The sequence below is a fragment of the Panicum virgatum genome, chromosome 1N (assembly GCF_016808335.1).
Source record: "Panicum virgatum strain AP13 chromosome 1N, P.virgatum_v5, whole genome shotgun sequence".
NCBI lineage: Eukaryota > Viridiplantae > Streptophyta > Magnoliopsida > Poales > Poaceae > Panicum > Panicum virgatum.
This window is the reverse complement of record NC_053145.1, coordinates 36,299,132-36,313,080: the sequence shown is the minus strand read 5'-3', so window position 1 is coordinate 36,313,080 and position 13,949 is coordinate 36,299,132. Positions and strand designations below refer to the sequence as shown.

General features: G+C 52.5%; 1 protein-coding gene across 1 annotated transcript; it reads right to left on the bottom strand.

Annotated features, from left to right (window-relative positions):
* Nucleotides 1-8,883: 8,883 nt before the first annotated feature.
* On the bottom strand, nt 8,884-10,492 carry LOC120653479. The gene is made up of 2 exons (XM_039931217.1): nt 10,351-10,492; nt 8,884-9,272 (listed from the first exon to the last, which is right to left on the bottom strand). Exons 1-2 carry the CDS (start codon nt 10,490-10,492, stop codon nt 8,884-8,886), a joined length of 531 nt encoding a protein of 176 aa, XP_039787151.1.
* Nucleotides 10,493-13,949: the final 3,457 nt, after the last annotated feature.

Genomic DNA, 13,949 nt, shown 5'->3' with positions numbered 1-13,949 from the left:
CCGTGACTGCTGTAACTGTAGCATCACGGGTTGTCCTCCTAGTGAAACCCACGCGGCTATATAAGGTGGGTGAGAGGCCTTGCCAGAAGCACCAACAATCTAAAGCCATGGCTTGCCTTTGGTGTTCTTGCTCTTGCCCTCCTGAAATTTGTGTAGTGTTCTCCAGCAAAAGATGCTAGAAGAGAACTTGCGAGTGACAAGAGAAGTCTTTGCTACCTCATCCTGCAACCCTGCTTCTCTCAGCAGATCCATGCTGGACATCATGTCCTTGTATATTCCAATGAGACATGTTCTCGGAGGACAAGTTGCATCTAGTTGTGTCATACTCTTGGGGTTCCCAGGTTGTGGTTACCCAAGAACTGACATCTCTGGTAAGGAGGCTTAATCTTATCACAACGTATTTAGGGAGGAGAAGAAATTTCTTTGCAAGATGCAAGAAGAGATCTTGCGAGGCAATTACTGTAATCTGCCTCCTTGCTCTTGAAACTTTTCTCCCATAATACGAGTATCATTATTCCCTTAGTAGGAATAACAAGTTTGAGCTTTGTCACGGCCTCAGGCCGATCTAGCTGAGCAGGCCTCGCCCAGGAGATCCAGGAGGCGTGCATGTAGTTCCGAGTCATTGTTTAGCTTAGAAGAAGTACTCGAATTGTACTATCATGTAGTTTACCATATCGAGTACTTTTCTTTTCTGGAATGTAATCCCAGATGTGGGAAAAGTTAAGTCGACTAGCTATCAAGGGATGTGAGTGTTTTCTTTTTCTTTTTCTGGAATGTAATCTCATAAAAAAGAAATGTTTCAAAAAAATCCCACTTTTACCGTAAATGGTAACTAACTCTTAGACTTTTGTGTATTTACCATTTTGCCACCACTAGTATTATAAAATAGAACAGTAAACTAGGTTTTACCCCACCGGCCGCCATTCCCCACTTTTACTGCTTTAGATCTGTTCTTGCTCTGTTCTTAGAGCTCTCAGATCTAAACCTCCTCCTTGCTCTCTTTTGTTCCCAAATCCTTGATTGGGGTTTAGCCATTATATGCGCGTGAAGCGTTATGTAGATTTGTGGCCCCCAAGAAGTCGAGCAAGGGCAAGGGTGTTAGGAAGAACCCCGTCGGGTTCAAGACAGAAATATCTTAGAAATATCTAAAACCTACTCGAGCCAGCGAGTAGGGTGTCCTACACAAGGACTGGAGTAATTTCTAAGATAGGCCTGTTAGGATGAACCCCGTCGGGTTAATCAAGACGGAAATATCTTAGAAATATCCAAAACCTACTCGAGCCAGCGAGTTGGATGTCCTACACAAGGACTGGAGTAACATCTTACCTCTAATTCTATTGTTCATCTTTCCATCTTCGTACACTTGTGCGAAGCTTTTTTAGGCATCGAGCCCCATTTTGAGCTTTTTCGCCACCTCTTCCATCTTAAGCCCCACCCTAATTCCCCCAAACTAAATGTAGTTGGTGGAGCGAGTATTCAACTCAGGCAGGGAATGGATGAGGTTTACATCCCCTATAAGCTGTCGACTAAAGTAATCGATTGGAAATTAAGATGGTTTTATGTCGAAAACCATAGGAGCACCCTTCCAACAATTACTCCTGGACCGCCGATTATCAGGGCTGAATGGTTGAAGAAGCCCTTAGATATTAGCCAAGTTCCAGATTTGTTAGAAATAATTGCAAATTTGAAGCAAAATCGGATAATTGGAGAGGCTGTGGCCTTTGACTGGATGAAGCGTAGAATCCAGCCTCTCCAAGCTTGAGTAAATTTTGGCTTTGAGTATCAAGGGACAAGTGATTCATCGCGATGCTCAGATAAAGAGATCTCTAATAGAGAAGCTCTGCTTCGAGTGCAGCGACTTTTCAAGAAGGTGGATTGAGTACCTCACCTCCTTAATACGTTCTCAGTATTGAATCCTCCTAAGGAGGTAAGTGATAAGTAGTTGATTCGCAAATTTGAGTACTTTTATTGTAGATGTAACATGTCTGACATCTTTCCTTTCCATTTGCAAGATGATGTAAATGTATATAGGAGTAGCCCTCCTTTGCCAGGCATATATCGCCCCTCTTTCCTTGTTCCTAGCGCTCATGCCCAGCCTTTGCCGAAATCTGAAGACTCTTCGGAAATCGAAGGCTTTAGTTCTGACGACGAGACTAATAATGCAGAAGCCAAGGAAGCAGCTAGAGGTGATAATGGTGTGAAGGACAGCCCCAGCCCAAACGCGAGTGCCCAGGCAGATCAATCGAAGGGTACACGAACGGTAGCGCGGAAGCCGTAGCTCCGCGCAATCTACTAGCAACAGGTCCATGGCTAGTTTTTTTGTAATCGAGTACTTTGTTGAAGTGTCTCGACTTTCTTTTCTTAATTTGAAGTTTTCTTTTAAGTCTTGCGGCTAAGATGCCATGGACTACAGCATCTGGGGATGATGCTGTGGTGGGAAAGAATGTCCCTTCCACCACAGCGGACTCGTCAAAGGGGACGGAGACTACTCACCAACAGAAATCTGCGCCGGCAAGTAGTTCCAACATTAGTGATGCCGAGAACGTCGGAGGTAGTGCTATGATCAGCAAGCCGCCCCCTAAGTTCGGCATAAGGAAACTTGGCGTGAAAAGAGTGTCTGCGTAAGTTTCTTAGTACTTGTTTGCAGATTTTGCTCTTGTGCATTGAGTATATTTTGACTCTAATATGCATTTTCAGTTATGCGCTTCTGGAGGCAAGGGGGCTACTAAAGCTGCCTCAACCCCAGAGCCTGTTGCGCAAAAGCCACCGAGCACTCCTGATGCGGATGCTCATGAGGTGGAAGAGATGGTGAATTCCATGTTGTGGGATTCACCACTTTCAGATGTTGAGAGGAGCAATGAGAGGCTCCCCAAGGAAGGAGGCGAGAAGCTTCCAGAAGAGAAAGGAGTCGAAAATCATCCGGAAGAAAGAGGAAGCGAGGAGCCTCTAGAGGAGACCCCCACAGGTAGGCTTGTTATGCCTCTTCTCCAATTTCCTTTTTCTCTTGGTTTACTAGTTTTTGTAACCCAATGTTTTCTTCTAGATTCCCAAAACCTAGGGAATACTGTGGGAAGAATTGAAGAAGCGCCACATACAGAAGCGGCCCCTGTGGTGGTGGCGAGTGCTTCCCTTGTTTCTCCGAGAAGCGCCCTACCGCAGGAAGAGAAACTGAAGCTTGTACACAAGCTTTTGACAGTAAGTAGTCAAATAATTCGAGTACTTGTGTATTTGTTAGATTGAGTAGTAGATACTAATCTTTTTGTCTTTATACTTTTGGCAGGAGGTGTTAGAGCAGGGGAGCAGCCAGCCCGGGGACGACTCAGAGCTAATCGCTCTGAGAGAGCAGGTGAAGAAGCTCTCGTGAGAGAAGGACGCTCTCCAGGAGAAGAATAAGAAACTCTCCAAAGCCAAAAAAAAAGGTTAGTCTCTGCTTTGTATATTGCAGTCGACTAGTTTGTTTTGTCTGGTATTTATAAGTCTTTCTTTTAATCGGGTACACAGCCCTCGCTAAATCATTAAAGATTGAGGAAAACTTGGTACTGGATCTAAAGATTCTTATGTACCAAAATGTAAATGAGATCAAGAATCTCAAAAGGATCAAGGTGGATTCTGACAGGGACATGGCAACAGCCCACCAACAGCTGAAGGACTTGTCAGAATCCCGGGACTCGATGCAGTGGGAGCTTGAGGAGCTGAGGGAGTTCAAGGTTGCCTCTCAAGCTGTGGTGGACGTCGTGGAGATCCCAGAGGGGAATAAGGACGAACCGCTCACATTGGCTGGGAGGCTTCGGAAAGTTCCAGAATCCTTTCAGCATTACGTCTCCACAATCACTCGACAGTACGTGGGTCATGTACTCGGGCTGTGTCGGATTGTTATTCTGGCTAGTCCATCAGGGGTGTACCCGGCGGTAGAGTTTCAGGATGGGGATCTCAGGACCAAGAGCTCGATGGTAACACGAAGATGCAGGGACTTAGACAAGTTCGGGCCGCGATGAGCATAATACAATACGTCCTGTGTTCGGGGTTGTATTAGGGTTTGCAGGATGCTGCGAAAAGTGGAGAGAGTCTATGGGTCGGCCTACGTCTCCTTTATATAGACCAGGAGGCGTAGGGGTACAAGGAATGATATACTCGGGTTGTTTTACAAGGAAGGATGTCGGTTAAGATCCCTAGATATCCTGGTCTCTAGTTAGAGCCTCTTGTCCTGATCCTATGAGAATCCTTTCTGCGCACGGCCGAGTCCCGCACACCGAGTAGTTGTAGCCGAGTCACCGAGCAGGGTAGTCTCCCGGGTTCGGGGACCCCACTCGGCAGGGAGGTACATAGATCTACCTCCGTTAAGCCCCCGAGCGCCAGAGGATTGAGTCAAACTTTGTGGTACTTGAACGAAGTCTTTCGGTGCTCATGACGATTACCCACCGTGTCTTGCTGGTACAGAACGGGATGCGCCCCTGGGCGCACCCCTTGGGTGTAGCCCCCAAGCCTCGGAAGGTTTCGGAGAAGCTTTTCGAGGGTCAAAGAAATGATCTTTAACTCGTCTGGTGGATGCCTGGATATCCAATCAATGTCTTTGCCATTTTGTCCCTCTGAGGTTATCCGGCCACCCTGAGGCTGCCGCAATGATCGAACCTGACTTGATAATCCTGACTCTGAGGCCATAGATTAAGTCTCTGAGACTTCCCAAGTTAGCCAAACATACAGGCCCTGAAGCCTTAGCTGCATCACGGGGACGCACTAAGTCGTTAGCGGTGCCCAGCCCCCAAGCAGGGTCGCTGGCGGAATCACGGAGACGCGCCGAGTTGTCACGGCGTCCAGGCCCTGAGTCCCTGGCTGGGTCACGGAGACACGTCGGGTCGTTTGCGGCACCCAGCCCCCGAGCAGGGTCACTGGCGGAGTCACGGAGACACGCCAAGTCATCACGGCATCCGGGCCCCGAGGCCCTGGCTGGGTCACGGAGACACGCCGGGTCGTTTGCGGCATCCGGGCCCTGAGGCCCTCGCTGGGTCACGGAGACACGCCGAGTCATTTGCGGCGTCTGGGCCCTGATGCCCTGGCTGGGTCACGGAGACACACCGAGTTGTCACGGCGTCCAGGCCCTGGGGCCCTGGCTGAGTCACGGAGACACGCCGTGTCGTTTGCGGTGCCCAGCCCCCGAGCAGGGTCACTAGCGGAGTCATGGAGACACGCCGAGTCATCACAGCGTCCGGGCCCTGAGGCCCTGGCTGGGTCACGAAGACACGCCGGGTCATTTGCGGGAATATTCGAAGCATATTCGCATTAAAATCCAACTGTTATTCACCACGCGGATCTGTCGCAATTGATAGAGAAGCAGGGTTGTCAGAGGCAACGATAAAAAGGGAAGTTACCGTTGGTCCCGCCTTCTCCGCCGCGAGATCGCCGGCCCAACGAAATCCGACCGTTAATTTCGGATTTGCCCGTTGTAAGGCCCTTGATATTTTAACGGGGGAGGCGGCGCGGAGTAGCCACCCTGTTCCCGAGCACTCTAGAGCTTTCCGCCGCTTTAGCCAACTCGACAAGTCTCCAGAGGTCTCGGCCTTCTTCTTCCTTGCGATTTCCTCTTCTCGTCTGCGTTCCACCACCATCGCCATGGCTGTCTCACCTGTTGCATCCGGAGCTTCGACTTCGGGGAGCTCCGGAGAGGCCCCGCCGCTACCATCGTCGTGGCAGAAGTGCTCGCTCCAGGAGAGCGACATCCAGGACCTCATCGAGCGCGGCCTCCTCCCGGAGAAGAAGGTCTCCGGGTGGCGGTGCTGCTACGGGGAGGAATTCCCGTCGGAGGACACGGACCAGGCGGTCGTGTTCAAGTCCTTCTACGAGAAGGGCTTCGCGCTGCCCGCAGGGGCATTTTTCTGCGGGCTTCTCCATTTCTACGGGCTCGAGATAACTCATCTTAGGCCCAATTCGATTGCTCAAATTGTGATCTTCATCCACCTCTGCAAGGGGTACTTGGGGATCTCTCCCCACTTCAATCTGTGGCAGGCTCTGTACCGACTCAAAGGGCACCCGTCCAATGCTCACTGAAACATTGTGGGCGGGGCCGCCTTCTCGCTGTGCCAGGGGAGCGTCTACCCCAACTTCGAGCTCCGCAACACCAACAAGGGGTGGGCGCAGGAATGGTTCGTGGTGGAGAACTCGGCGCCCTGCCTCCCGACACGCTCTGGCCGCACGCCGGAGTACAAGGCATGCTGGGAGGAGCCGCCGACGACCGAGGAGATGGCGTAGGTGGAGTGCCTCCTCGAAGAGATCACCGGCCTGTCAGAACAAGGCCTGACGGGGGCCGCGGTGGCCATCTCCTTCTGTAGGCGGCTCACGTAGCCGATCCAGGAGAGGGTCCACCCGGCCTTCGAGTACTGGGGTCATCGGGACCCTACCCGGGGACATGAACGCAAGGTTCCCCAGACGAGATCGCAAACCGGGTTGCCCGCATCATGGCGGGGGAGATCCGGGACAAGGGCTGCCCCAAATCCCACTGCCTGAAGCGGCCAACCGACGCCGTAAGTCTTCTTGAACCTTGCCGAGTTGTTTTTATTTGTTCCGGGTTGTTTCCTCTATTTTTGCTCTGTTTTTACGAGTGCACCCATGGGGATGTATAACAACTCGGCTCTCTTGTAGGCCAAAGTCTTGGAGTACTGGTCCCCCGCTCCTCTGCCTGAGGGGGACCCTGGGAAGGACGCCGCCGCCCCCACCGAGCTGCGCCTGCCGGCGGAGGAGGAGGCCGAGTTCTCCTCTGACTCCTCCATGGGGAGCGAGCCGGAGGTGGAGATCACCGGAGCCTCAGGGCTGCCGTCGTCGGCTACCCCGGGAAGGAAGACACGCCGCACCGTCAGGAAGATCCAGCTATCGAAAGCTGGGTTGGCGGCGGCGCAAGCACTTAAGAGCTCGACCCGCAAGGGGGGCGAACAAAGTTCGGGGGGCATCGGCGCCCCCGGCCACAACTGAGGTAGGGTTGGCGCTGGCCGGCCCCCGAGTCGAGGTGGAGGCGGCCTAGTCGCTGGGCTAGCTGTGCGAGGAAGTTGCATCCCCTCGCGCCGGCTCTGGGACTCCGCCGGCTGTGCCGTTGAGGCTGAGGTTCCTTCTGCGTTGTAGCGGCGGGTAAGTTATGTTGCCTTGATTCCATTCTATCTTGATTTTTGTTTCCAGGAGTCGTTCTCAATGCCCTTATTGTTGCTGCAGGAGAGCGACGCTCAGTAGCGCCAAGAGGAAGGCGGAGGAGTCGTCCAATGAGGGTGGCTCCAGTGATGCCGCAAAATTGACCTCACCGCGGGCGAGCCCGGTGAAGAGCCGAGCTCGCCTCGAGGAGGAGGAGATGAAGGAGGAGGAGGAGGCCAGCAACAGGGTCTCTCCCCTCCCCGTGACGTGGAGATGCTGGATCTGCCCCACGACGAAGGGGCGGTGAACGTTGCGGTCGGGGCCTTAGATGTCCCGGCCATCGAGGAGGTCAGGACCATCAAGGTCCCGGCCATCGGGGCGGAGAGGGCACGAGCCGATTCCACCGAGGAGGTCAGGCGCCCACCGGCAAAGGAGGATGCCGAGGAGGACGAAGACGAGAAGGGAGACGGCACAGTCTCCGTCAAGCTCATGGAGTCTGCTAAGATTGCCTAGGGACTTGTCGAGGTAAGTCCCTTTGCCGCTCTCCTTTTGTGAAGCCGACTTGTTCTTGGAGGTGTTGTCTTGTAATGCGTGTGTCTTCGTCAGGCTCTTGTGGATATGTCGGAGCAGGCCGCCCAGGAGCTGGCCAGGGGTAGCACCGCCCTCAGTCAGGTGGCGGAGCTCGATGCCAGGGTGGCCGAGCTGGAGGCGTGGAGCCGCCATCTGGAGGCCGACAAGGTCAAGGCCGAGGATGCTCTGCGCAAGGAGAAGCGCGGTAGGTAGTCGGAGTCATGTACGCCGAATTCTTTTGTTTAGAGCTGGAGGCCTGCACCAAGGCCAGAGGTGGCCGAAGCGCGGGAGGCCGCCACCGAGGAGAAGCTTCGCCTGGAGTGGGAGGCTCGGCAAGGTATGACCCGGAGATCATATGCTATGTTCTTTTTGTCATGTTCTTCAGCTTGGGCTGACCCAGCCGGGTGCTTTTTGCAGAAGCGGAGGATCAGGTGGCACAAGGCCGGGCGACACTGGTTCGCCTGAGTAGGCCGCCGGAGGCGCTGCTCGGGGCTTTTGAGCCCGAGGGCGTGGCGGCTGCCGAGAGCCTGGCTGAGAGGCTAGAGGCGTCCCGCGGCCGATTGGAGGCCTGCATCCGGGGAGCTGCCAAGGATGCTGTGCAGCACACCCTGGGTCTTGTGAAGACCCATCTCCCTGAAGCGGACCTGGACCCAGTGGGAGACAGCGTCCCCGAATACTGCTCGAACTCCGAGTGGGAGGCCAACCACGCTGCCGTCCTGGAGATCGCCGAGCACGTCGTGGCCGAGCTTTAGGCTGTCGGTCTCCAGGAGTTTGTTTTATTCCTTTTGCTGCAAAGAAAGTTGGTCAGAGTGGATCGGCTAAGAACAATATTTGTGTAAATAATGTTTTTAGTTTAATGTTAGTGTTATGCCCACGGTCCGAGTTCTTTTCTGAATTTGCGAAAGCAAACTCTGAGCCCTTTGAATGGTGCTTGAGAGCGGATCATCAATGTGCGCATTTGGTCAGGGTCACACAGAGTGGTTCCTGGACGTACTCGGCTGTGTTCAGGAAAGACGAACCGGGTTGTTCTTGTCCGACTGGTCAGACTCCGAGTGGGGGCTGGCTGGATGGCTGAGACACAGCCCCCGAGCATGTTGAAAACGACTCGGTAAAGAACGAAGAGCAAGTGGTATGCAATATTTGAAATATAACAAACTTTATTGAATGAGTAGATAGGTACATAGCTTTGCGTTTCCTACACTTCTACAGATAGAAGCGACGCAGGTGTTCCATATTGCATGGGTTGCCCACATTTGTACTGTCTGGCCTCTGTAGGTGGTAGGTTCCAGAAACCACTATCCCACTGACTACAAAGGGTCCTTCCCATGGGGAAGACAGCTTGTGAGTGCCTATGGTCGACTGGATTCGTCGTAGAACCAGGTCGCCGACGTTGAAGTCGCGCTCGTGAACGTTGCGATCATGATAGCGCCGGAGCTGCTGCTCATATCTCACGTGCTGGATGGAGGCCGTCAGGCGGTGCTCCTCTGCCGAGTCGATGTCCGTGCATCGAGTCGCTTCGACTTTGTTCTCGTCATAGTTCTGGATGCGCGGAGCACCAAAAGCTATGTCCGATGGAAAGACTGCTTCAGAACCTGTAACACCCTAATTTAAATTTCAGCAGTTAATAATAAATTTATTTGGCTTTATTTAATTTTCTATGGTTTTATGTGCTTAGCCTTACATTTAAATTAATTTTATTTTATAAGTAATTAAAAATTTTCTAGGTTCGACTTGTTTGTGCATTCATGCTGGTGCATAATTTTATTTGATTGAGTGTGGTTTGAATTACAATTCAAATTTGAATTCAAATAGGTTTAGTTTGGTTTGAAATAGGAAAAAGAAAAAGGAGAGGAAATAGGAAACCCAATCCAGCCAGCAACCCACCCAGGCCCGGTCCGTTTTCTTTCCCCGCGGGCCGCTTTCCCTTCCCAGCGTGCGGCCCAACCCGCGCAGCTCGGCCCGTTCCTTTTCTCCATTCCTCTGGCCCATCCCCGCGTGAGTGCCGGTCCGTCCCACAACCAACCCCGTCCGCGCTTGCCCTCCCGTCCCCGCGTCGCTGATAGCTTGGGCCCACTTGTCGACGCCTCTCCTTTCTCCTTCCTTCTTCTCCCCGTGCTGACTCCCTCCTCTGTTTCCGCTCGCTCCGCCGTGAGCTCCGCTCCACTCACCCCGCTGCCTCGTGGACCACCCCGGCCCCGTGACCCACCAGTCAGCTGCCCCGCGCCCTCGCCCTTCTAGAAGCGACGCCATCAAGCCAGATCACACGGAACCGTTGGCGTGATCCACTTCCACCGCGTCCGGCACGCACGCCCAAAATCCCGGCCTGCCCTTTAATTAGCGCCCGCAGCCCTCCTCTGTGCCCTATCCTCGCCATAGCCGCTGTTCCCGAGCTCTAGTACCACCGCCACACCCTCTGTGCTAGAGCAGATTCCCTGTGCCGCCATAGACCCGCCGCTCCACCACACCACAGCCCGCCAGAGCCGCCACAGAAGCTCTGTCTCGTGCCCAAGACCGACCCCGAGCCTCCTGCCCTCGGCCTCCACCCTGCACTCACCGGAATCGACCATAGCTCCGCCGCCGCAGGTGAGGCCGTATCCGAGCAATTGCTCATAGCCGGTGATGCTCTGGCTCCCCTGACCCTCTGTTCGCCTTCGCAGCCCGACCACGCACCTGTACGCGGGATGAGGACGCCGGGAGCTGCACCCCCATGGCCGCTCCACGGGATCCGCCACACCCTCTGACGCCTGAGCTCGCCGCCGACCTCGCTGTGCCGCACCTCCGGCCATTCCAAGCCTCTGGTGAGCTCCACCATATTCCCCTCTCACTTGTGCACTAGCGCTAGGCAAGCCCAGGCCGTAGTTCCCCTCTGTTCCTCGTGAACGCTCTCGCTGGGGCGCCGCCGAGCCGCCATGCCATGGCGCGCCCTGTTCCGCTGCACCGTAGCCCCATGCAGGGACCCCTGTGGCCTTGCCGTGTCGCACACATACGCCCTGACCCAGTAGCGCCCAAAACCCAGCTCCGAATCGCGCGAGCGCGCGATGCCAGCGAACTCCCGGCGCTGTCCGCCGCAGGCCTCGTCCGAGCCCTACCCACCTTCCTGAGCACCCAGGTGAAATTGCCATGCTGTGTTGGTACTCCCAGTGCAGGTCTGAGCCTAAATCTAACCTCGAGACCGAGATCAGCCATCTCCGGCGAGGTGCCGCCGCGGGAAGTGATTTCCCGGCGAGTTCCGCCGCCGCCGTCGACCCCTTTTAACCAGAGCCGAGTGATCCGAAATCAACGGCCCAGATTATAACGTAGAACAGTTAGATCCCGGCCATTAGATCCAGATCCAACGGCCTAGATCCGTAGATACCGGTTCGCCCGAGCACTTTTGCTAAAGAGCCCCTAGATTTTCTAGAAATCAACCCGCGGTCTTGAGCAGTGTAAAAGTATTTCCAGTTATGCCCTTTTCTTTATGTTTTAAACCTTGAGGTTCTGTAAAATCATGTCCGCCATCCCTGGACATGAGTTTTTGCAGTCTAAACCCTATGTATATCCTTTAATTATGTTTAAGTCCCTGGTTTTTGCAGAAAACCCCTAGAAACTTAGTTTTTCTTGCAGAAAAGCCCCTAGATCTTGTTTTAAGCCTAGTTTTCGCGTTCTAGATCCGTTTTAGGTGTTCTTTATGTCCACGTGATTGTTGTAATGCGTAGAATAGTTTTAGCTTAGTTTTGTTTGCTGTTTTTATGTATGGTTATACTGTTTCTTAGAAATTGCTCTTGTTTGCTTGTATGTTTATGTTGTTGCCTTGTTTTTGGCCATGCGTTCATGAGTAGACGTTGAGCTACCGGAGGAGCATCAGTACCAGTACCCGGAGCAGCCACCATCTTCTAAGCTGTTGGAGGAAGGCAAGTATAACATGAACACCACCTATCACTTTTAAATACAATTTCATACTGCATTTTAATACTGTATGCCTATAAGGACTTTCCTAGCCACTTTATATCCTTTATATATATCCTTTGGGTTGCATTTTGGTTAGTTGTGCTAGGTGCCGCACTATAACACACTTGGTCCTTTTTAATTAATTTGATTAATGGTATATGCAACTTAATTCTGAGAGTGGCCCTCTGTGCGGTGTACTTGAGTGGCTCACGTCTCGTTAAAAAGTGTTTTTTCTAGAAACTTGGTTTAGGGGCCTCGCACTGTGTTTTGTGCTAGCTACTCTCCATAAGGACCGTACGTCATTAGAGCGACAATCTGGGACAACCGCGCAACCACAAGACTGGAATGGGACGGTCTTGGCTTACTAATTAGGTCTTTTTGGTTTGGAGTAACTTACCTGTGGGGCAAGGGTGGTAAGCTTCTATGGCCCTCGTACTGAGTGGCCTCGTCTGTGCTCCGTGTCTTGACGCCCACTAGACCAGCTCCATAGTCGCCGATCTAACCCTCGCAGTTACTCCTTACCAACGAGATTCTTTGTAACGGCCTCGTAGTGTGCTTGCTAGCCATCTCACCTAAGGAAGTGTGATGAACAACTAGAGTAGCTCATGACTTGTGGGTAAAGATGTGCAACCTCTGCAGAGTGTAAAACTGGTATACTAGTTGTGCTCACGGTCATGAGCGGCCCGGATCCTCCTTTTAATTAGTGGGGTTACCTTGGTGGTTTCGGTTTGGTTCTCAGTAGTTCATAATTAATTTTGATTAATTACTATGTAACTGGGTTTATGGTAATTCATCCACTTGTAGTAAATAGCTTTAATAAAATTTTGCCAAGATTAAAAGCTAATGCAGTTGAGTCAGCCAACCTTAGAGACTCATAGTTTGTGATATACTTGTTGAGTACAAGTTGTGTACTCACACTTGCCTCCTCTACTCTTTTTCCTCTTGTTCTTTTTGGGATACTCTACTGCTGCTTAGTTCCTGCCGATGCGAGGGAGTTCACTCAGAGCTACCAGGAGTATGAGGACTTCTAGGCGTTTGTCTCCCAGTCGATGTCCCTGTGGTGCCCAGCTTCGATGAGAGTTTACGTATATGTTTTTACGCTTCCGCTGTATCAGACATTTATGTCATTCATGTAGTAAATAACATTCGTACTCGTTTTATTATATCTTTTTACGTGATATGTACTGTGATATATTGTTCATTCTGTTGTATATACGTGTGACTTGATCCTGGCACGTATATGATTGCTCGGTTTATGTCCTTTTATAAACCGGGTGTTACAGAACCGTACACCATGAAGAATGGTGTGTAGCCGGTAGCCCGGCTTCTTTGTGTGTGGAGTCCCCAAACTACTCTGGGTAGTTCCTGGAGCCATTTTGCACTGTATTTTTCGATCGGGTCGAAAATTCTGGCTTTGAGCCCCTGAAGGATCAAGACGTTGGCCCTTTCAACTGGTCCATTGCACCTGGGGTGCGCCACGGAGGCGCAGTAGACGTCGATGCAGCTCTCTTGGTAGTAGTTCCAGAACTCGGATCCGGTGAATGAAGTACCCAGATCTGTGATGATCCGGTTAGGCACCCCGAATCGGTGTAATATCTCCTCAATGAACTCGGCTGCCTTGGCTGCTGTAGTGGCTGTCACTGGCTTGACTTCAATCCATTTTGTGAATTTGTCGATAGCCACAAATATATGACTATATCCGCTGACGGCCGTCTTCAAGGGTCCCACCGAGTCGAGTCCCCAGCAGGCGAAGGGCCAAGAAGGCGGTATGGTCTGTAAGGCCTGGGCCGGGACGTGTTGCTGCTTGGAGAAGAATTGGCACCCGGGACATTGCCTGACGATGTTCCGGGCATCGGCCAGATCCGTGGGCTAGTAGAAGCTTGATCGGAAGGCTTTTCGCACGAGGGTGGAGGCGCCCGCGTGGTTGCCGCAGATACCCGAGTGGATATCACTAAGGAGTCGGACTCCTTCGTCCTGTGCAACACATTTGCACAGGGTTCTTGAGGAAGCCGAGTGCCTGAACAGCTCAGTTCCTATGACGACATAATTGCTTGACCGGCGGGCAAGCTTCTCGTGTTCCTTTGCTTTTGGATAGCTTTTATTGTTCTTGATGAAGTCGATAATTGGGGAGCGCCAGTCGGTGTCGAGGGTCAGGACCTCCTGTCCTATGGCCGGGGCCAAGTAGGGCTTTGTGGGAGGCTCCTCTTCCATCTTGACCGTGGGGCTCCTGAGTGCTTGAACGAACACGCCGGGTGGTACGATACACCTCTTGGATCCGAGTTTGGAAAGAACATCGCCCACCACGTTGTTGTCCCTGGTGACGTGGTGGAACTCCAAGCCGT